The sequence below is a fragment of the Vipera ursinii genome (assembly GCF_947247035.1).
Source record: "Vipera ursinii genome assembly, chromosome: 5".
Classification (NCBI taxonomy): Eukaryota; Metazoa; Chordata; class Lepidosauria; order Squamata; family Viperidae; genus Vipera; species Vipera ursinii.
The window spans coordinates 59,705,572-59,732,057 of NC_139518.1; the positions used below are offsets into that span (position 1 = coordinate 59,705,572).

Sequence of the window (26,486 nt, forward strand, 5' to 3'; positions counted from 1 at the left end):
CAGTGTAAGTCCTAACCAAGGACCAAAGAGCTGTTAAGGTAACATCTGAATATATAGGCAGTTCCAAGCAAGGTGGTTTTTTGCAAAGTCAAAATATTCTGGTCTGATAAATTTCCCTATGTCTAGGCAGCCCTTAGGGTATTGCTCCAAGAGCTCCTGTTACTATTGGTACAGCCACTGTTGCTGTTGTTATCATTCCTCTTGTAATCTTTTTGGGCCTCCATGTTGGGGATGCTGAAAACTGAAGCACAAAATCTCAACATGCCTATTTTCTTCCAATGCCTTCAAAAAGAAAGAAAGAAAAATAGCAGTTGTATGTATTCAAAATGTTAATTTTCTAGCAACAATATAGAAGAGATTATCATCATCTGAAGTTTTCTTAAAATTCCCAAAGAAGTATAATTTGGCATTTCCTAATGATCTCCAAAAAAAAACCTTGATCCCAACAGATCCAGCCCTGATTATTTGTTTTGAGACCAACCAGGGTTGGGTAGGTGCTGGATATCACATCGTATCTGCATATTAAATTTGTGAATCGTCAAGAATGTGATACTAACTGATTCATTAATTAAATTTTAAGAGCTCCGATTGGTAAATGGACGGGATAACTGCCAAGGCCGCGTTGAAGTTCGGCGTAACTATGGAGAATGGGGAACAGTTTGTGATGATTTATGGGATATAACCGATGCGACTATAGTATGCAGACAGCTCGGATGTGGAGAAGCTATTGCAGCTAAAAATCAAGCATATTTTGGACAAGGATATGGTCCTATTCTCCTGGATGATGTTCAGTGCCAAGGATTTGAATCCTATCTGTGGGAATGTGTAACTTCAGGCTGGGGAAATCATAACTGCAACCATCGTGAGGACGCTGGTGTTATTTGTTCAGGTACATTCTCATCCTCTGAGATCAATATACATATTTTATGTAATATTTTTTTCATTGGTGGTTAATGTTGAGAGTTTATACATCTTAGTGTACTTAGCGTTGTAACTTAATATTCTCACTCACCTAATCAAAGCCAAGGATATGATCAAACACAGAAGAAAATGGTGGCTATAAAATTGTAAAGGGATAGGGTTCACTAAGAAAAGATAGGCAAAATTAGACTTGCAGAAATATAAATGTACAGCAACCTTTATGTAAAGAAAAATGTCATGCCAGCCTGGCATAAAGTTAACTTGTTGTAAAGTCCCCGGGGGGGGGGGGGGAAGTGCCAGGTGTTAAGAGTTCATTATTTAAATGAATTTAAAGACATTGGGGCCTATGTGAGTCTTAGGAAGGACCTCATTTAAGAGGACAGGTGATGTAACAGATCTCTGCTTTCTTGATCCCATGAAGTGATACCATCTAGCTCAGTGATGGCGAACCTTTTAGAGACCAAGTGCCCAAACTTCAACCCAAAACCCACTTATTTATCGCAAAGTGCCAAGGCCGCATCAGCATTGTGGTGCTCTCAGGGGGAGCGGGGATGTGTGGCCCACTGGGTGGGCATGGCCATTGAGTGGCATGGCTGCTGAGTAGGCATAGCTGCGGTGGTCACGGCAGACTGGAGGGGCATGGGTGGGATGGGCGGGCCGGGACCAGGGTGGTGGGGACCAGTCCCTCACCATCTCCGGTGCATCCCCAGGGGGCCAACGCCGTTTGCTTGCTCACTTCCTGCCCCATCGCTTCAAAACACCACGTACTCGCTACTTTGGTGAACTGGGGCAATGGCATGCATGCCCACAGAGAGGGCACTGAGTGCTGCCTCTGGCACACGTGCCATAGGTTCGCCACCACTGATCTAGCTGATGGAATCCAAAGGATGCTGACTCTAATTGCATAGAACTGAGCCACAGAAGCCACTGGAGATAGGCATTTCCTCAGATTAGAAATCCTCAAAGCCATTAAGGGCTTTACAAGTGATAACCAGAATTTTGAATCCACCCCCAAAGCCTGCTAGTAACCAGTGCAGTTGTCAAAACACAAACATGGGCAACCCAGGAAGATATACCTGAGTAATGGTTGAACAGAGAAAGCCACAAAGAGATCATGCTCTCTGCAGGGAATTTTAGGACAGGATGGATAAATATAAGCCAGGATTCTATCTAGAGAGAACAGTAAAAGAACATGTGGCTCAGTGACTCTACTGATCCATTACCACAAGGATATGTGGTAGTACAGGGGAATATTTGGATAATGCCTGGCAGAGCAGCAGATGCATAACTCCCTCAAATTAAACATTTACTCCACCATCCCTGAAACAGTCACAGAATACCACCAGAAAATCTTGCATTCAAGCAGAATTAGCTACGTGATGATTGCAGTGCAGGCAAAGGGAGCGTTTTAATTACACTGAATAGTTATGGGAAAACATAGCCCCTTCACTTTTTTTGCCCTCTTGAAGTGCCCTCTTGAAAGCAAATCGTTGGCACAGTTGAGTAAAGGTGAGTAAATATTTGCAGCCTTAGCAAAACAAAGCAAACACTATTTTTCTGGTCATTGTATCCATTTTACAAGTGGTGTGATAAGACGTGGATATGCTTATCAATACAGTCATTGTGTGGCTAAACTACTAAATCTCTTTTTTTTTCTTTTTCAGCGAGTGCTTATCCAACACCAGGTAATGCTGAGACACTAGAAGTGCATTTCAATGTACGTTTTGATTATTTGAAGATCCACAGTTGAGTGGACAATTTGGAGATGGGGGAGGGGAGTGTTCCAAGAGACACCTAACCAACATGATGCTATCCAAATAAGCCAGTATTCCCCAGCTCTGCATCTGGGCTCTTGTTTCATTTTAGAAAGATGTGGTTTTCTCCTTGAAAATGAGAGTACATGTGACAATATTGGATTATTCCTTTGCATCCAGATAGCCTTTACACTCAGGGACCAATTTCTCACAGTAAAATCTGGACCAGCCACTGTTATGGTAATTTGGGTATTTTCATGTACAGCAAAACAAGCAAAGCAAAATAATTTTTGTTTGCTTGGTGGAATCCAGTAAGTGCAAAATGTTTCATCTTCATTCTTCGTTTATTGACATAGTTTGGATTGCTAACAATAGGTAATTTTGAAACCACATTTGCAAAACAGGGTATTAGTTTACTATAAAAACGTAAACTAATTTGGCAACTAGTCGTTGCTTTGTATTTGTTTCAGTTTTTGTTATTTAGTTGATTGAGTGCTGTCAAGTCAGTGATGACTGTTAACAACCACATAGATTTTCTCCAGGATGATCTATCCCTAATCTGGATTCTCAGGTCTTTCAACAGTGAACCCATCACCATGGTAACAGAGCCTATCCATCTCCCATCACAAATTTACCTTTATTGATGTAATTGTGACCTATTCAGGGATTTACTGTGGTAATAAAACACACTTTATTGTACAGCATACTGTTATAAATTTAGTATGTTATACCATGGCAGAAAATGTTGCTATCTAAACACCTTGATCCAAAATAGAGTGGATAATATATTATCGCATTCAAGTTCCAAGTCAAATCTAATGATTTCAGAGTGGATCGAAGATGCTTTAATAAATTCCAAGCATATTTCCCTGCCCAAGCTATTTTTTTCTCTTCAAGCATTGCACATCTCTATTTTGCATTATTTGAACTACTAGACCGTGAAAACAAGCGAAGAAACAAAAACTCCTATTTGGTGATTGCATAGTATTTCATAACTTACTATATTCGTTACTGTGATTGAATGTTCAGTCATGTCAACTTTCATTATCCAAATCTGAAAATCAATCTGCTTTTAACCTTGTATATTATGCTACGTATATGTTTACAGAATTAACTTAGTGCATTATCTATCACTGTAGCCTATCTCATATTTTATCTTTGTTCCATGGCAGGTCCTCACTGGACATCAACAGTACCACCAACAGCAGTTGGTAAGTAGGCATTTGGGGATTTGTTTCATCTGTTAAATGTAATCCATTTGGAGTAGAAGAGCCTTTTCCCATGTACTTGTGATCCCGTACTAGAGAACACAGTATTATTTACCATTGAATTCTCAACAACTTTTAAAGGATGCACAGTTGCTTGGCTTCAAGATATATACTGTAGCTATTTCTAAATTTCCTTTTATATTGTTAACTATGTGATGACAATGAGTACTATGCATTTAATGTCATATATCTGGGTGGTTCTATGGAAAAGAAAGAAACTTCACCCCACAGCTTTACCAGTTTGTTGTTCATTTGTTCAGTCACTTGTGATGCCATATGAACAAAGGGACACCATTACACTAGGACTGTTTTCTCAGCATTTGCTTCTTTGAACTAGACTGTGATGTTTCTCTGTGTCATATGTGTGTGGGGGGTGGGGGGTATGCATATGTGAGAGCTGAATGCAACGAAATTTATTTTTAATGTATGCTGGTTAGTGTACATTTAAAATGACAATAAAGTTCTATTCTATTCTATTCTATTCTATTCTATTCTATTCTATTCTATTCTATTCTATTCTATTCTATTCTATTCTATTCTATTCTATTCTATTCTATTGAATCCTTGTTTTGTTGTTAGCAATGGAACCTAAGCTTCTTGCCTTCTTTTTGCTTCTTTTCAATTGCTTTTTTTTTTCTTCCAGTGTCCAGGTCTTTTGTAATGACTTTTGTCTTTGAAATAGATTCTGGCTATTGAAATTTTAGCTTCAATATTAGTACTTCCAGTAAACAGTCTGATTTTATTTCATTTAATGTCAGATGGCTTGTTCTTATTGTCTAAGATATTCTCAACCTATTGTCCAACACCAGAATTCAAAGGAGTGATTTTAATATTTAAAGTGAATTAATGGCAACATCTGATTTTTATTCTGTGTATGATTCCATTGCAATTGTATGTAATTGTATGCAATCATTGTATGGCATCATACAATCAAACATGCAATTAAGCCTTGTCCAAAGCTGAGTCTCAGTGTCAATGGGAAAAGGGAATATGATGGTCCTAAAGAATACAGGCTGGCAAATTTTTGAAGCCATGGTCCTTGCTTATTTTTAAGTTTAAGTTTAAGCATAGAATGAAATTGGTGTTTATTTTGTCAAAAGTATCTCCATGTAGTTGAGAATGTTTATTTACAGTGTTTGCATTTATTTAGAATATTTTAGAAATGTCTTATGATGTAACAACAGATTTCTTTGGCCATGAAGGACCTCAAGCAAAAAAACCATTTCAATAAGAGTATGAGCTACAGCACAGCACATACAAGTAGTCCTCAACTTACGAGCACCATTGAGCCCAAAATTTCTGTTGTAAAGTTAGACATTTGTTAAGTGAGTTTTGCTCCATTTTACAACTTTTCTTGCCTTGGTTGTTAAGTGAATCACTAAATTTGTTAAGTTAGTAACCCGGTTGTTAAGTGAATCTGATTTCCCCATTGACTTTGCTTGTCAGAAGGTGCAAAAGGTGATCACATGACCTTGGGACACAGTGACAGTCATAAATGTGAGCCAGTTTTCAAACATCTGAATTTTGATCGCATGATCATGGGGATAGTGCAAAGGTTGTAACTGTGAAAAATGATCACTTTGAATGGTCACTAAATGAACTGTTGTAAGTTGAGGACTACCTGTGCTACAGACTGATTTTCACATGGTTTGGAGGACTTTCATGGCTGTATGTTTGAATAGTTCATATATAGTGAAAATGTCCCATGTTCCATTCTTTCTAATTTTGGTCTTCTTACTCACTTTTTTTTTGTTGCTACACTAGGATAGTGATAGCAGGCAGACATCCAAAAGTTGAGTCCCTATAAAGATAGAAATTTTCTCACATCTTCATATCTTGATTACCACTGTTAATCCTGTTTCCTACTGAAAAGTACAATTGTTAAAAAAAGTCTTCCAATGTCTGTGACTGTTTATGACTGAACAATATTATTTCTTTTTTCCTCCAGAGCTCCGATTAGTAAATGGAATTGATCGCTGTCAAGGGCGTGTTGAAATTAGGGATTATTACCAAGGTTGGGGGACTGTTTGTGATGATTTATGGGACCTGAATGATGCCAACGTGGTATGCCGACAGCTTGGATGTGGATATGCCATCCAAGCAACACAAGGAGCATCGTTTGGTCAAGGATATGGCCCTATTTACTTGGATGATGTTCGGTGCAGCGGGAATGAAAGCTATCTTTGGGAATGCGCAAGTGCAGGCTGGGGAAAACATAACTGTGGACACCAAGAGGATGCTGGTGTTATTTGTTCAGGTACTTACTTATACTTGCTTTGTCATTGAAATAGAAATATTTTTATAACAATTTTATATTTACAGATTTTTAATAGTTTGGCATGAGAGTTAATTAATGCATCTGGTTTAAGAACATATAGTTAAATAGCTAATGCAATATTCTAATTCAGATAACTACAAATAATGAAGAAAGGATTTGTTATGCAGCTGAAGGGTCCTGGAGAAAACAACTCATCAAAGAGCCAGAAGGTTTTAATCTATCTTCAGGAATGATAGTTGCCAAAAGCAGAATCTCAAAGCAAGGCTGTCAGAGTACATATTGGTCTCAAACAGGGAAGAACCAAAGATTCAGATTCTAGTCCCTAGCTTATGTTAGAAATTCTGTTTATATATAGCACCACAGATCAGACAAACAGTACAGTCACCATGTGTTTTACTGCTTAACTGTTTTAACTGTTACAGGAAACAGGAACCTCTACTTAGAATAAAAGCACATAGAGTATATACCATACATCCAAACTTGTAAACATTGCATCTACTGGCTGAACACTATTATAGTTGTTGCACAAAAATACATCCCAACAATGAATTCCAACAATTTATCATAAAGTTCAGTGACCAGCCAGTGCCCCTCAGCAGTCTACTTCACACAGTTGTAATGGCTAGAGTTTTGCAGGAAAACCCATGTAAGATGCATTAAGCTGCTGGACAGCATATTCTTTTGCTAGAGTCATAAGTGTCATGATTAAAACTAAGGTGACACAATTTTCTTGTATAAGCCCCCTTAAACACTTTGTGCAAGAAAACAATCCTCTCTATTTCACAGTGTATGTGTCGGTTTTATGCCCAATTGAAGAGCTGGGACAATGTTTACATAACTTTCTGAAAAAGGATAACCAAGGCAACTTGGTTTTCTTTCTTAAAACTGGCTTAATAACATACTGCCATGATTGCACAATTAATGTGCTGCAGGCAAATATCCAAGATAAGCCAGGAAGTCAAAACTGAGCCAGGAAATATAAGAAACAACCTAGTGAATCGTATATGCCCCTGACATGGAACAAGTAGAAATCAAAGTCAAAGACAGATGACATGTCACAGAAGTGATCAAAAGAATAGTTGGGGCCAAGGAACACTTCCAAAGCTGGAACTAAGTGCATCGAACAGAGAAAGCCAAGTTACACATCCTTCTATCAGGAAGTCTTTCTGGATCCAGCAAGCCAAATAAATAAGAGACTTTTTATCATTCTCCTGATCAAAGCAAACTTACCGGTCAGCCTGAATGGGTGGGGCTGAGTAAGAGGATAAGATACTTCAGGGTCATTCCCATAATTCAAATACCATTAGTCAACATGACGAGTAGCTTCCCATAAGTCTAAATCCATTCTAGTTCCAGAAGCTTTTCACTCCCTAATTCTGTTAGATCTAATCTAACAGGTGTACTGTACAGGTAGTCTTCAACTTACAAAATTCATTTAGTGACAGTTCAAAGTTACAGCAGCAATGAAAAAACTTATGACCGTTTTTTAGGCTTATGACCCCTGCAAAATCCCCATGATCACGTGATCAAAATTCAGACATTTGGCAACTGACTCATATTTATGAGGGTTGCAGGGCCATGTGATTACCTTCTGCAACCTTCTTACAAGCAAAGACAATGGGGAAGCCAGATTCACTTAAGAACTGCAGTGATTCACTTAACAACCATGCAAGAAAAGCCATAAAATGTCTGGCTTAGCAACAGAAATTTTGGGCTCAATTGTAGTCATAAGTCAAGGACTACCTGTATATGGACATCCCTAGCCAAACAGTTCATTCAACTCAGCAGACTTGGTCCTCCATAAATGCAGAGCCACCAAGCCATTTCCTTTTGGTATAAATAGTGTTATACAGAGTACAGAAAAGAATAAGAAATTATAAGCTAAAGAAATAGAAATCCTGAAATACATTGCTTAAGCTTTTTTTACACTATTCATCGTACATTTTCATACTTTTCTTTTTTTGCTTCTGCACATCCCTACAACATTTCATAAATTCCTTAAAGATTTTGGAAGTTCTAATCTCTTTCTTTTGGGAACCTTTTCAAAAGATGTGCAGTCCTATTTCTGCTTGTTTGATCACACATATTTTCTAAGTACCCTATTGACATTGTATTCAATTTACTTTTATATTTCTCCTGACATACCCACTTTTCATTTCCATACAACAAAGTGGACAAATGCACACTATTATACATAGCTGTTTTTACTTTTTTCCCAACAAATGTTCTTTATTTACAACAAAACATGAAGCACACACTATCATTCGATTGTTACTTGTACTACATGACAAAAGTTCTCCATCCATTTCCTCACCTTTAGGAAATGTTCTACCAAACTATACACACTGGTCTATTTGCTCCAATGTTGTCAAATAAAAGTTTTTACATTTATGTAAAACTTGCAACTATTTATTCAATTTTCCCTAGGGAGACGGGAACTTCTTTAACAATCATCCTTAATGTCTTAATGCTGAACTATTCACCAAACATTTCATTCATTCTCATGCATGTTTATTTCCATCAGCAGCCATTATTACATTCATTAAAAAAAACACCTTGATTTTGCATTTATGGAAACATTCCTTAGTTTGAATTTTACTCACATTATACCATGGTTTCTTTGACTTAACAAAGATACATTTAAATATTTTTCTCTCATTTATTGTGACATCACCGTCTAGAGTAGAGGGGAGAGTAAAGAGGAGCCTATCATGGGAGGAAGTGACAGAGGCCAGAATTTTGAAGTCCTTATCTGCCTGTTTCCAAGAGTATGGAATTAGTCTGGAAAGATCTTTAAGTAGATAATCAACAATAATTTTTTATTTTATTTTTTTTAAAAAACTTTGGCCTACTCACAGAGTTGTTCTGGTTTTTTACACCTGACATTTATGCATTTCTTATTGACATGCTGAAGATCAAACATTGGCTTTGTCCAACCTATGCCCATATTGCATTTCCCAATTTTGTGGTAACAAGACCTGGTGGATCCCACATTCAGAATTTGTCAATCCTTGAGCCAGGAAATCTAAGAAACAACCAAGTGAATCATGCATGTCATGCAACAAGCAGAAACCAAAGATAGGTAAGCAAAGGAAGAGTTCTGTTTCAGCAAAAACAATGAAATGCTTTCAGATTTATATTCATTTCTATGTTGCATTCTGTACACATGAACAGACGTGAGCTTAAACAGCATATTAAGAATAAACATAGATTTTCCTTGGCAGATATTCTTTAAACGGACACCATCTCATTCATTCTTGGGTTTCTACCTTCTTGTTTTTCAGAAATGTCATTAAAACAGGGTTATTCTTGCAGATCCTGGGAGCAGAATATTGTAATATTGTCGCACGGATACTAACATTCTCTAATTTAAGTTATTAATGTTTCTAGTGTTAAATATTTTAAATAATGATGCTGGTATTTTTTAACTTGACTTTCAAAGTTTAGATGTAGACCACTGACAATCATTTATAATACACAAATATTTATTTGTTACAGGCCAGCAACTTTTGTAAGCATAGCAACAAAGTCCAGTACTTTTTTTCAAAAAATTGTTGCTTTTTATTTTGCTACTTTACAGCAATTCATGTCCTTGGCACATATTAAAACAACCACAAACTTTTATCTTTCAGGGAGACTCACTACAACGCAAAGGCCAGGTAATGAAGACCCACTTAAAATGTATTTTTATAATTAGTGTAAATTGGCAACATGGCAATGTGGGGAGGGGAATGAATGAATGAACCTTTATTGTCAAAGTACAACCTTCTCTGTTGGGCCTTTCTGGCCACCTGGGTTGTATTAACTTTCCAGGTAAGACTTTCACAGAGATCTTACCACTTCCACTTTCCTATGGCATTTTGATCAACATAATCTGCTATTCACTAGTTTCGTTTACTTTATTGATTACTGTTTAATGAGTTATCAAGCAAAAAATTTATTTTGCTTGATAACTCATTAAACAGTAAACAATAAAGTAAATAATATAGCAAGACTTACAAATCTTGCAGATCCCCACGGTCATGGGATCACTAACTTTTCCTAATTTAATTTATTAATACTTATAGCACTAAATATTTAAAATATTTATTGCACTGGTATTCTTTTAACTTGACTTTCAAGGTTTAGACCTTGGACTTCCAGAATTCCTGAGCCAGCCATGCTGAGGGGAAAGGGAGAGTTTCCAAGCTGAGCCATGCTGGCTCAGGAATTCTGGGAGTTGAAGTCCACGAGTCATAAAAGAGCCAAGGTTGCCTACCCCTGCCCTAGGCCGCTTTATGACTCGTGGACTTCAACTCCCAGAATTCCTGAGCCAGCCATGCTGAGGGGAAAGGGAGAGGTTTCCAAGCTGAGCCATGCTGGCTCAGAAATTCTGGGAGTTGCAGTCCTAGAACATCTGCGGGGCATCAGTGCAGGGAGCTTCTGTACAAACGGAAGAAGCTGACCTAAGCTGGGAGCTGCCTAGGCCAGGGGTAGGCAACCTTGGCTCTTTTATGACTCGTGGACTTCAACTCCCAGAATTCCTGAGCCAGCCATGCTGAGGGGAAAGGGAGAGTTTCCAAGCTGAGCCATGCTGGCTCAGGAATTCTGGGAGTTGAAGTCCACGAGTCATAAAAGAGCCAAGGTTGCCTACCCCTGGTTTAGACGCAAACCACAGACAGTCAGTTACAATATACATAGATTTATTTGTTACAGGCTAGCAACTTTTGTAAGCATAGCAGCAAAGTCAAGTACTTTTTTTAAAAAAATGTCACTTTTTATTTTGCTAGCAAAGCCATAGACATGAGTCCTAGGAGTAGATATCACAATATATTGTTTCAACAGCAGTTCATTTCCTTGGTTCATATTAAATCAGTCGTAAGCTTTTCTCTTTCAGGGAGATTCACTACAATGCAAAGGCCAGGTAATAAAGATCCACTTAGAATGGATTTCCACGAACAGCATAAATTGGCAATGGGGCAATGCCATTTTCCTATGGCATGTTGATTAACATAATCTACTATTCAATATCCTAGTTTAGTTTATTGTTTACCATTTACTCTAATGATGGATCAAGCAAAGTATGATAAAATAATACAAGCATATTGAAATATTAAAAAATATTCAATGAAATAATCAACCCTTCACAGTTGATCCCAATCTGATCTAGATAGGAAGCTCTCAGTTGAATGGCTTTAGCTATTAACTTGGCAGTCTTTCTTACTAATGTGATTTTTCTACCTTGGAGGAAGTAAGCAAGGCTGTTGATGGGGTCCCAATGGGCTATCCTGTTAATTATCCACTTTAAAGGCTGTGCTCTGGCTGAAGCATTTGGTTAGCAGTCAAAAAGGACATGAGTGATGTCCGCCATTTGTGGTGCACCACAGATACAGATCCTTTCTGGATAAGGTACTTGATAAAATTGGCCATAATTTACCATAGTATCTGGGAACTCCATAACAGGTCCCCCCTACCTTTGGGACTACAGGTAATTCTCAACTTACAACAGTTCATTTAGTGGCCATTCAAAGTTACAACATCATTGATTTATTACCTTTTTCCACACTTACATCTCTTGCAACATCTCATGTGATCAGAATTCAGATGTTGGCAACTGACTCATATTTATGATGGTTGCAGAGACTCAGGGTCATGGGATCACAAGCCAAGTCATTGGGGAAGCTAGATTCACTTAACCATCATGTTACTAACCTCACAATAGTGTCAAGAAAGGTCTTAAACTGAGGCAAAATTCACTTAACAACTGTCTCATTTATCAACATAAATTTTGAGCTTAATTGTGGTCATAAGTCGAGGACTACCTGTATAATCCTTAATCCCCAGTGCAAATGAATCTGCCAGTAGAATGACATCTATAGATTATAAGCAGGAAAAAGTCTAGGATGCAATTTTTTGGAAAGGACCTCAAAGCCACACAGCCAGCTCTGTATCTTAACTCTAATCCTTCTCTATTACTCCTAGTATTAAGTATTCTTTGACGCTCTATGTATGTCCAATATTTCCAACTAATTCAAAAATTTAAGAAGATTGTTGGGCTATAACAGTATCGTATAAATTATTGTCTTCTTGTGCAGAGGAACTACTAGACTTCTTGTAAACTACCGTAATTAGGGAAAACCAAAGCAATGAACACCAAAAATCAGAGTGATGCTATTGAAAAGATTATTATGCTTTTTATAATTATACCCATTTTATGACCATTTCCCTCAAAAAATGTTTAGTATCATAGAGTGCCACAAATACATGAGATTTATGTACAATTCATGTTCTCGGTTGAGGAAGAAAGAATTATAATCCATCTTTTTAAAGATATTTAACTTGACATTTTTAATAACTCACTTGAATTAAAAAATCCACTCTGTATCCACTCTCTGGACAATTCATTCCTTTGTCCACTTATTCAATGGATTTCCTCATAGCTAATTTTTTTTTTTTTGCATTCTTTACCTCATACTCAACCTTAACCTTAACCTTAACCTTACTGATAGCATTTGCCACCTTTTTTTAAGGAAGAGAAAGGCATTTTGATAAAACAGTTCTTTCTGTACTAATAGGCTTTAATCCTTTTGACTGAAGTGTAAGAAGTGACAGGATTGACAATTTTCATTAATGCAAAAGAAATAACTTGAAGATAAATGTACTTCCTACTTGTCAAAGCTTGGTTATGTAAGTTTAGCGCTCTCCAAGCAAATGGAGAAAATGCAGCAATTATGTCTGCTTCTGTATGTCCTTTTTAAGCATGTATTCTTGTAAAAGAAAGGGTTCACTGTTACCTGAAAAAGGACCTGTAGCATGACAAGCATCTTTATGATATTTTAGGTCCTAAAAGAGATTATTCGGAAAGAATACTTCACTCTTGATTTCTGGCTATAATAGTGCTGAAATCTGCCTTCCAGTCCCCTGGTAGATTCCCTTCCCTTCAAAGAGGGGATCTATTTCAGATCTGAGCATTCTTCTGATAATTGGGGGGGGATTCACTTAATTTTGATGGTGAATGGAAAGAAAGCTGACATTCCAAAAAGAGCAGGGTAACATCACACATGTGATTAGGGCAGGAACTTGCAAGAATTTATAAAGGCTTGCTTTTGTCTTGAAGCCTGGCAATCCTATTTTAGAATTTTCTCTACAGCTTCCATCTGTTCTCCACCTCAGAACAGTAGACCACAGTACCCCAGTGGTTAGCAATTATATTCAAAGGGGTTATTTGGGGGGGTGTTATTTGAGGGTTATTTTTTGCCAAGTGATAGTGTTGTTGTTGCTTTTTTCAAATTGCATTGTTCTCAAAATAATAATAATAATAATAATAATAATAATAATAATAATAATAATAATAATAATAATAATAATAATAATAATAATATTTATATACCGCCCTTCTCCCAAAGGACTCAGGGCGGTGAACAGGGCAAGCATAAAAAATACAGAGATACAAAAGTTAAAAAGGATTAAATATATGCCCACTAAAAACAGTAAATACAAGTATTAAAATAACAATAAAAAACCCCGCCCATCCCCCATCAGGCCAGGCCGGCTTGTTCAAATAAGAATGTCTTTAGATCGCGACGGAAGGAGCGAAGATCGGGCGCCGTCCGGAGCTCAACCGGCAAACGATTCCATAGCTCCGGGGCGCCCACAGAGAAGGCCCTCCCCTTGGGGGCCACCAGACGACATTCTCTGACCGGTGGCACCCTGAGGAGGCCCTCTCTGTGGGAACGCACAGGGCGGAGGGAAGTTGACGCTGGCAGCAGGTGTTCCCTGAGGTACTCTGGACCCATGCCATGTAGGGCTTTAAACACCTTAAACAATATATACTGTACAAGATAGTAAAAGCATTGCAAAGATGGAAGAGTGGTTAGACAAAAGCAGATGTGAAACTGCATAATCTTGCCTCTTTACAGCCAGAAAATAGAGGCAGGGTCACACGATTTCTCATTTAGTGTCTGCTTTGCTTAGCAGCGACATTGCTGGTCTCAGTTCTGTTGTTAAGCAAGGATAACCTTTATGGCTTTCTCCAAATTGGGGCCCTCAGACAGACTGAATGTTTTAGACTTAGTCTTGCTCCTCATTTATTATGGCTGTGCAAAACCATTGGCGAAGCTTTCTTTGAAAAGTAATTAAAAGTTCCCCCTGAATATATTCCTTAAGATAGTAAAGCACTACATTTTGCAGAAGACTAATTTAATTGGTAAATTAGTAACATGATTGGTAAGTGAATCTGGCTTCCCCATTGACTTCAATTGTCAGAAGGATGCAAAAGGTGATTAATTTAATTAATTTAATTTAATTTATTAAATTTTTATACCGCCCTTCTCCCGAAGGACTCAGGGCGGTGTACAGGGCAATAAATATTAAAAAACAAAGTACAAAAGTTAAAAAAACAATTAAATAATTTATGCCCGATATATACAATAGTTAAAACCATATTAAAAAACCCAACCCCAAACCCAAACATGACCCCGGGGCACTGCAACCGTCATAAATATGAGTCAATTGCCAACAGTCTGGATTTTGATCATGTGATCACGGGGCTGTTGCAATGGTCATGCGAAAAACATTTATAAGTTACTTTTTTCAGTGCTGTTGTAACTGTGAATGGTTGCTAAATGAACTGTTGTAAGTCAAGGATTAAGTGAATTTGTATTCCTTTTTTATTTTTCATAACCTAACTTATAAAATAAATTGTAAACAGATTTCTCACGTATAACAATTCAGTCCCATATATAAACCACACTAAGTTCAGTGGGACTTATTTTCAGAATCACGGCCCATGTGATCTTATACACATTGAGTGACCTGTTTTATATAGGATTAGTATTTTTTTTTCTTCCCAGTTGATTTATAGCAAAAATGACACAGTACACAAAAATAAATCACCTCTAATTACATTATAATTGTTTCTATTATTTCAACTTGATTTAGAGAATCAACCTTCTGCATGTGATTAGATATTTAGAAAGCTTCACAGTGTTAGTTTAGGAAGAAAAATAGCACTGGTAAAGCAGATATTGACTTCCAATGCAGTAGTGATGAACTTCCAATGCTGAGTAATTCAGTTTCTTTTATAGAAGTTCTTAGCTTTCAGTCTTACGCTAAGAAAAAGAAATAAATGGGGAAAGGTTAAACTTTCATTTCTCTTTTTATAAGAAGAAACTGATTTTGGATCATAAATATTTGCTCCTTTTTTCTTAGCAGATGAATAGGAATAACAAGACCCACATAACTTTTATATATTGCATTTTATTGTATTGCCCTGTACACCGCCCTGAGTCCTTCGGGAGAAGGGCGGTATAAAAATTTAATAATAATAATAATAATAATAATAATAATAATAATAATAATAATAATAATAATAACTGTTAGTTTCTAAGAACCAATAAGTACGGTTTAAAAAGTATTACTAACAAAATTATCCTTAATTCAAAGAATTTACAGAGTAGGATTTCAGTTCTATCTCACCTAGCCTAACAATTAATTCATCATTATTACTTTGTCTAATTTATATACCTCCACATCTCACAAAGCAAGTAACTCTGAGCTTTCTCCTTAAGATTTTCGTGTTCCAGATTAAAAGTTGCAAGTAGTACAGGAACTTCATTTTAATGCTCACAATTTAATGCCACATATATCCATAAACAGAGCTACTGACTCAGTGAAAAGTTAACTGTTTTCAATTTTTTTTATTTTTTTTTAAAATTCCATTTATATCCCGCCCTTCTCCGAAGACTCAGGGCGGCTTACAAGCTTAGCAGTAGCCTTCATTCTATGTATATGCCTGCTTATTAGGGCTTTCACACACCCCAAGCGGCATTATTACAAAGTCAGCTTAATTGCCCCCAACAATCTGGGTCCTCATTTTACCTACCTCGGAAGGATGGAAGGCTGAGTCAACCTCGAGCCTGGTGGGATGCGAACCTGCACTAATTGCAGGCAGCTGGTGTTACTTAAGCAGGCATTAGCCCACTGCTCCACCAAGGCTCTTATCAGGTATCATCAATCACCAAACCCAGTTAGACATTGTAGTTCCTTCAGAACATAAAGCTCAAAGGCCTCAAAGCATTTGGATTTGGGTTCAAGAAAAGCTCAAAGATAGATGTCTTTTTACAATGTGGTTCTCTGCATCCTAATCCTGCGTGATACTAATTGGCCTGGTTTTTTTTCTTTGATTTTTTTTAGTAACAGTGTCAAGACATTCTTGTGGTGGTTTTCTTGGATACCCATCTGGATCGTTTAAAAGTCCAAATTATCCTTATGAATATCCAAACAATGTGGACTGTCTATGGGAAATACAAGTTAGAAACAACTACCAAATAAGACTTAACTTGCAAAATTTTATGTAAGTAAAGCTGGTTTTAATACATGCATCTTGATACTGAGATTGGTTTATTAAATAGATCAGGTAAAGGTAAAGGTTCCCCCGCACATGCGTGCTAGTCGTTTCCAACTCTAAGGGCTGGTGCTCATCTCCGTTTCAAAGCCGAAGAGCCAGCACTTGTCTGAGGACGTCTCCGTGGTCATGTGGCTGGCATGACTAGATGCCAAAGGCGCACAGAATGCTGTTACCTTCCCACCGTAGTGGTCCCTATTTTTCTACTTGCATTTTTACGTGCTTTTGAACTGCTAGGTTGGCAGAAGCTGGGACGAGTAACAGGCGCTCATTCTGTTACGCGGCACTCGGGATTCGACCCGCCAAACTGCAGACCTTCTGATCGACAAGCTCAGTGTCCTCCTAACCCACTAAGCCACCGTGTCCCTGTTTAAATAGATCAAGATGAGTTCAAATTTCAGGGCACATTTTCCAAAATGCAATTAGATTGTAAACTCGAGAGAATGGATTTGGCTAGAGGTAATTAGTTAAGCCATGGTAGAACTTTACCTTTTTTTATGGATAGAGAAATAGGTCCAGCTCCACACATTAAGAGGAACTTACCCAAAGTTTGATGCAAAGCTTGAAATGTTTAAATGGACCAACCAATTTTTGTTTTAGACTGTTAAAATAATCAATTAATATATGAGAATCATTTCAATAGTTCATATTTACTGGGCTATAAATCAAAACCAGCTGATACAAAAATATTGAGAATGGATGCGGTAAGAGAACAGGAGAGGAAGGCTTAAATCAACATCCAGTCTTCGATTGCTCAAGCCTCAAAAGGTCCTGAAAAAGTGGCAGGAGAAACTTCATGAAATAGTTAATATGATTTTTCTGGAATCAGAGAGAATTTCTGGAATTTTATACATTCCAATAAAAAGTCTATTGGTATCAAAGTTTGTACCAAGTACATTAACATTTTTATCCAAATTATTGTTTGTTATAAATTGTCATCGTTATCACTGCCAGCGTCATCATCACAATTAATTCATTAATTAACGAATGGTCACTTCACCAGTGGAAGAGGATTGAAAATGGCTAACTGATATGCATTAGAAAATTCTAAGTTTATCATTTTTGTTTCATCTCCTTTTATTAGGACTAATCTCTGAGAGAATTTTACTACCTAACACACAAAAAAAACAACAACTCTATCTTGGAGTATCAGAGTAAATGTATGAATTACAAACTGAATAATATCCATGTAAAGACTATACTCCTGTTTTTCTCTCCAGGCTAGAAGTATGTGATACATCCAGATGCCATTGTGATTATGTTGAAATCTATGATGGACCACCCCATACTGCCCCATTGCTTGGGAGAATTTGTTATGGCTCCTATCACACTTTTACATCAAGTTCCAATATGATGACGATTAAATTCCATACTGATAGCAGTGTCACAAGAAGAGGCTTCCTTGCAAACTATTACAGCATCTCTGCAGATCAAAACACAAGTATAAAATTGTCATTACCGTAATTTTTCATTTAATGACCTTTTGAATATTATGGTAGTTTAGAATTTCGTGAGAATTCCTAAGATGTTGTTCAGTCTTGGCACAATGAGACACAATTTATTTAGTTTTTAATTCTTCATTTTGGTGTACCCTGATGGAAAGTTTGTAAGGTAGAATATTTTTGACCCAGATACCTACAGTGTAAGCATGGGCAATGATACCTATAGATTAGATAGTTGAACAAAATGTGAATATCCCTGGAATAAAGAACTGTGTAGTTCCAGACAACTACGATTTATATTCTAGAGCAGACATGTCAAACTTGTGTCACGTGATGTCGCACAATGTATCGGGAGAGTTTTGCCATTGCCAGCAATGGGGTGGGCGTGGCTTCCACATGATGCAGGGGTCAGCAGTTTGACACCCCTGTTCTAGAGTAAATAATATGTGATTTTTGTGTGATCTACCATCTAACTTCAAGCCAAATTTCAGCAGTTGATCCTTAGCATAAATTTTCAGTTTTTTTGCTGTACTACGATCATAATATCATGAAAAAATATTGCAATTCAAATTATTGATTATCAATTATCGATTTTAGTGTATGTGCTTCAAAGAATAAGCATTTTGGACATATAATTATCCTTTTTGAGAGATTTTTAAGAATGGAGTTAGATATAAAAAAAGTCAAGTAAAAGTTCAGTATGCAGATGTAGACATGGGCAATGTATGGTGGTCAAGATCCAGAGACTGTTTTTTATGGTTTCCTGGAAAGCATCTTTCCAGCATACTTTCAGTTTAAAGCAAAAGTTATTAAGTTGCATATTAATATTTATTAATATTAAGAATATATAAAATGATTTGGCAGGCAAAATTTTATTTTGTGCTCAGATGGTGTTAGATTCATACTGTAAGCATGATAATAAATTATTGTCATACTGTATATACTTCAGTGCAGGAATAAGATTTCTTTTTCCTCCTTGACAGCTCTTGTTTGTCTGCCAACCTACATGGAAGCTGTAATTAGTAGAAGTTATCTGAACTCACAAGGCTATAATCCATGGAGTGTCAGCATGATGGATCCAAACTGCAGACCAAAGATCACACCATATTATGTTATTTTCAACATACCATATAATGGCTGTCGGACCAGAAGAGATGTATGGAGACTTATTAGAATGTTTTTGCTGCATGGCTTACTCGTTCATTAATTAATTCATTTTTTCCTTAAAGCAGAAGTAGGGAGCATTCAATCATTCGAGGATTTATTTAGGACAATGCTCCAAATTGAAATGTGTTTGTGACAAATATCAGGAGCTTAAAGCACAATGACTGGATGCTTTGAATATGGGAATGCCTATATTCTGACCAACATCTATTAACACAAATCAATACTTTTACAGCATCTCTAACATGATTGGTTCAGATAAAAAGGATCTTATATTAATTGTTTTGTGTTTCAAACAGGTTGATGCCGATACTATTACATATTCAAATGAGATCTCAGTACTTGCCCCTTCACAAGACTTCATAAGAAGGATACCAGATCTTCTTGTGCATGTCAACTGCAAGATGCTTCAACACACTTGGATAGAGACAGTATATATCGCTCAGCAAACAAGAGAGATTAATGAAACACAATATGGCCAGTATAGTGTGAACCTTACATTTTATGACTCATCCTTCTGGAAACCAGTGAATGATGTACCTTATTATGTTGTATTAAATCAAAGGTTATATTTGCAAACTTATCTCTATAGTTCCGATTCCAATCTGCAGCTGTTTTTGGATACTTGTACAGCATCACCCTATTACAATGATTTTACAAATGTAACTTATGACATCATCAAAAATGGGTAAGTACTTCATCCTCTTGCCGGCTATTTGGTTTTGTGGGAAAATTAATTTTGATTGCTTTTAGTTTTACAAACATTTATGTAGTGTAGTCATTTGATAGTTAAAATATGGCCAATCCCTCTAAGTAGATCACACCAGAAACAATATTCACAATCCCATTTCAGTTGTGTTTTCATGTCAACATGATTCTCTCTCTCTCTTTTGAGTTTGCATGTAACATAATTCTAGGAGTAAATGCTTCAATACATAAAGCTATGCCCAGCCAAAAGTTCTAGAAAAGTTGCACTATTATACTAGACCATATCTAACAGGAAACCTATTGTAATACATTTGGAATCTCAGGATGATTGTGATCTTAGAAATTTTCCCTCACCCCATATAGAATAGTGGTTCATTCCTAATTTATATCAAATTTTCTGCAGAGCATTCACATTTGCTATGGGTTTGAATGTGGTAATCCACAAAAATGTTGATTACATCATTCCCATCTACCCACTTACTACCTTCATGATACAGATCGCTTAATCTCCTACTTTCTATCTCTATTCTGCTACTGTTATATATACAAAAAGCAAAGGTTTAAAGCTGAAATAACCAAATGTCCTTTCATTGGGACTGTCCGTGCTAATTATACCCTGACTTGCAGTATTATAGAAAGTTTTGGCCTTTTGATAAAGAGATCCAGATAGCATATATTCTCATTTGTTCACCTCTCTCTCTCTCTCTCTCTCTCTCTCTCTCTCTCTCTCTCTCTCTCTCTCTCTCTCTCTCTCTCTCTCTCGCTCTCGCTCTCTGCTTTTGATTTCCTTTTGCCTTATGTAACCAGTAGCTACATTTGAACCAGGAATATGCAACCCAAGACCCTCAAGATAATAGATGACTCTTGAATTTTATATTTTTTCCCCATAGACCATCACAGATTATTATTAGACTGTCATTTTTAATGCCACAGAAGGAAAATTCTTAAATAAGGGATTTATTTACACCAAACATACAAGTCAGTTAAATCAAATCAAATGTAACTCTGAATTTCCTCACCCACTACATCTTGGAGTGCAGTCTGTAGCATGTTGCCAAAAGGCCATCTGTGGATTTTGACCTTAAAGAATTTAATTAAGACAATATATTTATTTCCTTGAGATTAAAATCAGAAGAGATTCCAATGACATGGGTTGCATGTGAAAATTGTATTCGTTGCTCTGAAACCAAGCCCCTGTAGTGTTCCTTGTTCCTGGTAAATAATTCTGAATCAGAATATATGTGTATTGACAAATCATTTGGCAAGTAGTTTGGATAGTCTTTTTCATCAAAAGTTCTGACCTGGCATTATGTCTATTTTGAATTGACATTATAAAGATTAAGTTGATATGCATCTTTTACTTTTTATTTTTTGAGAAAACAAAGCTTTAAAATGGAAAGAACAGTAAAAGAGCATATGATGAACATTGCCAGAAGCAGTGACACTTAATCAGAGCTTTCATTTATGCCTTCAGCTTGGCAAACCAGAACATAATTTTTACATGCAAACTAACCATAGTTATGGTATTCTTGTGGTCCAATGAGACCAAAGATCCTAAATCATAAAGACTAAATTTGAACTATGCCATGAGTAGAGCTTGATTCTTGGACAATCTATTGACCTATCTGGTATGTAATTTTCTCTGAACAATACCAACGGGCCAAATCCTGCTTAGCTTTCTGTCAAGCGTGGCTAATTTTTCCCCTTAGCTTAGCAAATGGGATAATAAGCAGTCTAATAAGATAAATAAAATACATGGAACCACAATATTAGAATGTATTCAGCAAGATTGTAATTTACTGTAAATTTTGTGCATAGCAATAATTAATAAGTGAAATCTATAGGTCCCTTTGTAGATTTATCAGATAAAATTGAATTTCCCAGACAGAGTCATCTGATATAAAATAAATACCTTCTAGTATAAATAAAAACTCCACACTAAATAAGTTTTTCTACTTTTTTTTTTACAACTGGAACACTCCTTTACTTCTTTCTTTAACAAAGTATAAATAGACATCTTGAAGAAGATATAAATAGATATCAAAAGGAGGCTTCCAATGTCTCAGTTATTCAGAGCTGATTTTCTTCCCCATGAAAAATGTTAATTGACTTGATTTCCCATGAATGTCTATACTACTTGCTAAGGTCATTAAAGATGGCAGCCATTAGAACATATTGTAACTAATGATTCCCATACGTTGATTTATGTAGTTTGATGATAGTCATCTTTTTCTGGCCTGAAAGAATACAAATTCATTTAATTGGATAACATTTGCAGCAGTGGTTTTATTGGTTTTTTGTGTTGCCAAGGCATGTTCAGCATTTTTGAATATTAACAGTTCCAATGTGAGAAATCAGAAATACTGTCTGAAATATAGGAGGTGTTTATTGGAACTAATGACATCTAGGATAGTGGGAGGGGATGTCAAAAGAGGCAAGACAATAGTGAAGACCCCTTTGTAGTGCATCAAAGCCACAATAATGCTCTTGCTTGTTTAGATTGCCCTTCCCACAGATACCAATGTTGGAACTCAAATAAAGTGCTACATTTCATATTCAGATGTTTTTAAGATTTTTCTCAGAGAAAGTTCATTAGTTCGGCATGGACATAAATGAATTCAACTGGATGTACCTTTTGTTTCAGCATTATACAGGATGCTGTTTTTGTTTTACTTCCATACACAGAACATTCATTGCATCTGGATTATTTTAATGTGAACATTATGGAAAATAATTTTTGTAAATTAGAATATAATGAATGCAACTAGTGGCATATTAATTAATACCAATAAATCTTCCTTTAATTTCTTTTCATGCAGGTGTGTTAAAGAATTTACTTATCAGACTCACTACGCCCCGTACAGAAACATTCTTCGCTTTTCTTTCCAAGCCTTTGCCTTCATGGGCAGACACCCATCAGTTTACCTGCAGTGTAAAGTGGTGGTTTGCAGATCCTATGACTATAACTCAAGATGTAATCGAGGCTGTCTGCTCAGATCCAAAAGAGATACTGGCTCCTATCAGGAGAAACTAGATGTCATTATTGGCCCTATCGAAGTTCTGAAGGACGGTGTTCAGAACAGAAACTTTGGTAAATTGAAGCAAAATTTCTTTGATGGTTCTAAAAATAATCAGTGCCACTCAGTTCTTTCATGATGATAGAGCAAGTAGCATAAAAAATTGGGAGAATTGCTGGAAAGCAAGATATAATTTAAAATTACTGTTACAACCACGGTCCTGATTCACGCTGCCTGTTCTGCAGCATTCCTTATTCCTGATGAATAATGTTCAGTCAGGTTATATGCATGTTGGCTTATGATTAATTGATCTCTAATTTCTAGGATGTTTTTTGATCAGAGTTAAAATAGATGAGATACCTTCATTTTCTTCTGATTTTTTTTTTTTTTTTTGCAGAAGCACAGCAGGAAGCCCAGGAAAATTTGGCAACTCCTGATTCCCATGTACCTTACATTGTTGCTGCTGCTGTCCTTGCACTTGTTGTCATGACCCTTGCAGGAATTATTCTGAAAAACAAGTGGAAAAGATCAATTCCATACGAAATAATGTGAAGACTTAAGATCTTGTGTTATAAACCAATGCTTTAGATAATTGTGATGGACTTAATCACAAATGGATGGATTGTGTCCTCAACTAATACTGATATTTCTCCAATATATTAACATTTTTGTGATTGATGTTGATTTTGCTTTTACATTAAAGTTAAAAACTAGAAAATAAGGACCTGAAAAGTTTGTTAATGTCTATAGTAGCAACCCGAAGCATATGCTTATTTTCCCCTAAAATGACTATTATTTTAAAATATATGTTGATTGGATTATACAGGTTATCATGAACATATTTATGCATTTAGATTATACATGCACACACAAACACACACAGAGACACATACACATAGTACAAGCTACATCAAAAAGCCCTCTGCTTAAGCTACCCAGTTGTTATCAGTTGTTATCAATTCAAGGTATACTGGGCATATACTTCTATGGCCATTTGTCATATTCTTGAACACACTATCCAGAGTAAAGGGATGGGGCTGGGATTTCATCCCATATAATGTGGTTCAAATGTCTCTTCGGTCATTCCCAGTCCAGGGATGAAGATATGCAACAAGCACCTCTGTTCTCTTTAGTCTTGCTATTTAGCTAAATAAAACTCTAGCAGGAAGCTTGTTTCTGAAAATTCTACAGTTTTCATCAAGTTATCTCCAGTCTGGCTAGCTTAACCCTTCTATCAGTTGAGAAAAAAGTGTTTAAAGAGAAGTTATATTTTCATTATAAAATTTTACAATGTGAGAAATATTGATGTGGATTTGAAATTGTACTGATAATGAGTTCATATTAAGCAAGGTACAAGTTGCAACCAATTCAACAGATATTTGTACTCCTCCAAAGTGGCCCAACCCAGAATATAATAGTTTAGCCAAGAGATTATTAGTCAAGTACAGTAGCAGCAAGAAAACCTTGATGCATTTTTGCGAACTGCCAAGCATTTCTAGTGATTCAAACAAATTCAGGACAATTAGTCTAATGATTATTTCCCAAAGAACAGCATGGCCAGTTATTCAAATCATTTGCCAAGAGTCAAAGTGCGATCAGATAGTCCCTCAGGACAACCCATAGGGCTGCACCTTCACAGTACAAAACTAGGAAAGGTTTTTGTTTTTTTTTTTAAAAAAAGGTAAATTGTAAAAACTCTTTAGAATATAAAAAATATGTAGTTTTCCAAAGTATTCCCTATAATATTATGGTTATTTATTTAGCTGACTAAAAAGATGCAGACTTAGATGTTCCTAGGCCCTGGTAAGAAATGGGTATAGAGAGCATAATGATTATATTAGTGGAAACAGATACTTGAATATAATCCATAGCATCCCTGGAAGAACAAGTCAGAATGAAAAAAAACAAGGATGTTACATCAATAAAGGAGAATATTTGTAGCTCAGTGTTGAAATGAGGCATCCTCAGTGCTCTCTGAGCTTGGCTGTTTTCTTGAAGATGTTTCATTAACCCAAACTAGGTAACATCATCAGCACTGATGATGTTACCTAGTTTGGATAATGACATGTCTGCAACAAAACATCTAAGCTCAGAGAGCACCCACGACCCCTCAAGGTGGCTAAAGTAGATGCAAACTTGAAAAGGAAGGAATTGCTTTATTCCTGCTGAATTTAGATATGTATAATTTTAAATAGGTCTCCTTCCAATAAATGGACAATGTTCATAAATAAAAATGCTCCTACAAACCAAATCTCAGTGGTTTCTCAAATATAGATAAGGAGAATAAAGGCTTAGGCATCATCTTTCCTTATTCTTTAACAACAGCTCTAAGAATGAAGTCATGGGAATTGCATGTATCGTGAAGTCCTGTTTCAAAAAGCAGTTTACCTGTTTTCATTTGGATGCATGTAAGACTAATTCTCCATGGTTTGCTTGTGACTTAAGTGTTCCCCTGCTTTTCACTCAGCAAACTGTTAAAAACATGTTACACATATTGACAACAATACACTGAATAGCAAAAGATCAATAAGGTAAAGGTAAAAATTCCCCCGCACATGCGTGCTAGTCGTTTCCGACTCTAGGGGCTGGTGCTCATCTCCGTTTCAAAGCTGAAGAGCCAGCGCTTGTCCGAGGACGTCTCCGTGGTTATGTGGCCGGCATGACTAGACGCCAAAGGCGCACGGAGCGCTGATACCTTCCCACCGTAGTGGTCCCTATTTTTCTACTTGCATTTTTACGTGCTTTCGAACTGCTAGGTTGGCAGAAGCTGGTTACGAGTAACAGGCGCTCACTCTGTTACGCGGCACTCGGGATTCGACCCATCAAACTGCCGATCAATACCCTTGCAGAATTAAGCAGAATTATATATAAGATATCTGGAAGTTGATTGATAACAACTGGACTTCTTTTCTTTATTGGTTTGAAACATTTCACTGCATATCCAAGTAGCTTCTTCAGTCTGATTGACTCTGAAGAAGCTACTTCGATAAGCAGCAAAATGTTTTGAATCAACAACAAAAGAAGTCCAATTGTTATGAATCAACTTCCACACAACTCTGCCTGGATGGACTGAGAATCTTCCTTAACATAGAAGATATTTTTCCCCCAGAAAGTTGTTTTTAAAATGACCAGAGATTGGTGTTCATTAGTTGTTTGTTTATGCATCAACACGTTTCACCATTACTGACCCTTACTATGTTCACATTCAAGTTGATGAAGAGAAACTAGTGAATTTCCTTGTAAATATTTTTTTTTGCAGACACTATTGCTGATAAAGATTAGTTTTGCCTTAGATTAACAAATTTGCTTGAGTGATTTCTCATTTCTTTTTTGGCACTTGAAATGCCAAGGCCTTGACTTCTCCTTGAACTACCTGCAAACCTCTTCCTTATTTATTCATTTGGTAATCATGCAATTTTCCATTGTTAGCTTTCTGCACCACCTCATCTTTTCCATGCCAACATAAGTATGTCTTCCATCTTTGCATTACTTAGTACTTGGCGTCACATAATTCTCCTATTGCTATCTTTTGCTTGATTTGGTTCATGGT

General features: G+C 36.6%; 1 protein-coding gene across 1 annotated transcript in view; it reads left to right on the forward strand.

Annotated features, from left to right (window-relative positions):
* Positions 1-23,488, forward strand: part of LOC310641655 (scavenger receptor cysteine-rich domain-containing protein DMBT1-like) — a gene marked incomplete at both ends in the record, with an annotated part of 38,846 nt that extends 15,358 nt beyond the window's left edge. Inside the window, 10 exons of the mRNA XM_083364892.1 lie at positions 581-889; positions 2,586-2,606; positions 3,848-3,886; positions 5,892-6,200; positions 16,395-16,510; positions 17,826-17,832; positions 19,031-19,203; positions 19,511-19,899; positions 22,739-23,010; positions 23,334-23,488. Coding sequence (XP_083221018.1) covers positions 581-889; positions 2,586-2,606; positions 3,848-3,886; positions 5,892-6,200; positions 16,395-16,510; positions 17,826-17,832; positions 19,031-19,203; positions 19,511-19,899; positions 22,739-23,010; positions 23,334-23,488 — 1,790 coding nt within the window. The remainder of the gene's footprint in view (positions 1-580; positions 890-2,585; positions 2,607-3,847; positions 3,887-5,891; positions 6,201-16,394; positions 16,511-17,825; positions 17,833-19,030; positions 19,204-19,510; positions 19,900-22,738; positions 23,011-23,333) is intronic.
* Between the last annotated feature and the right edge of the window lie 2,998 nt (positions 23,489-26,486).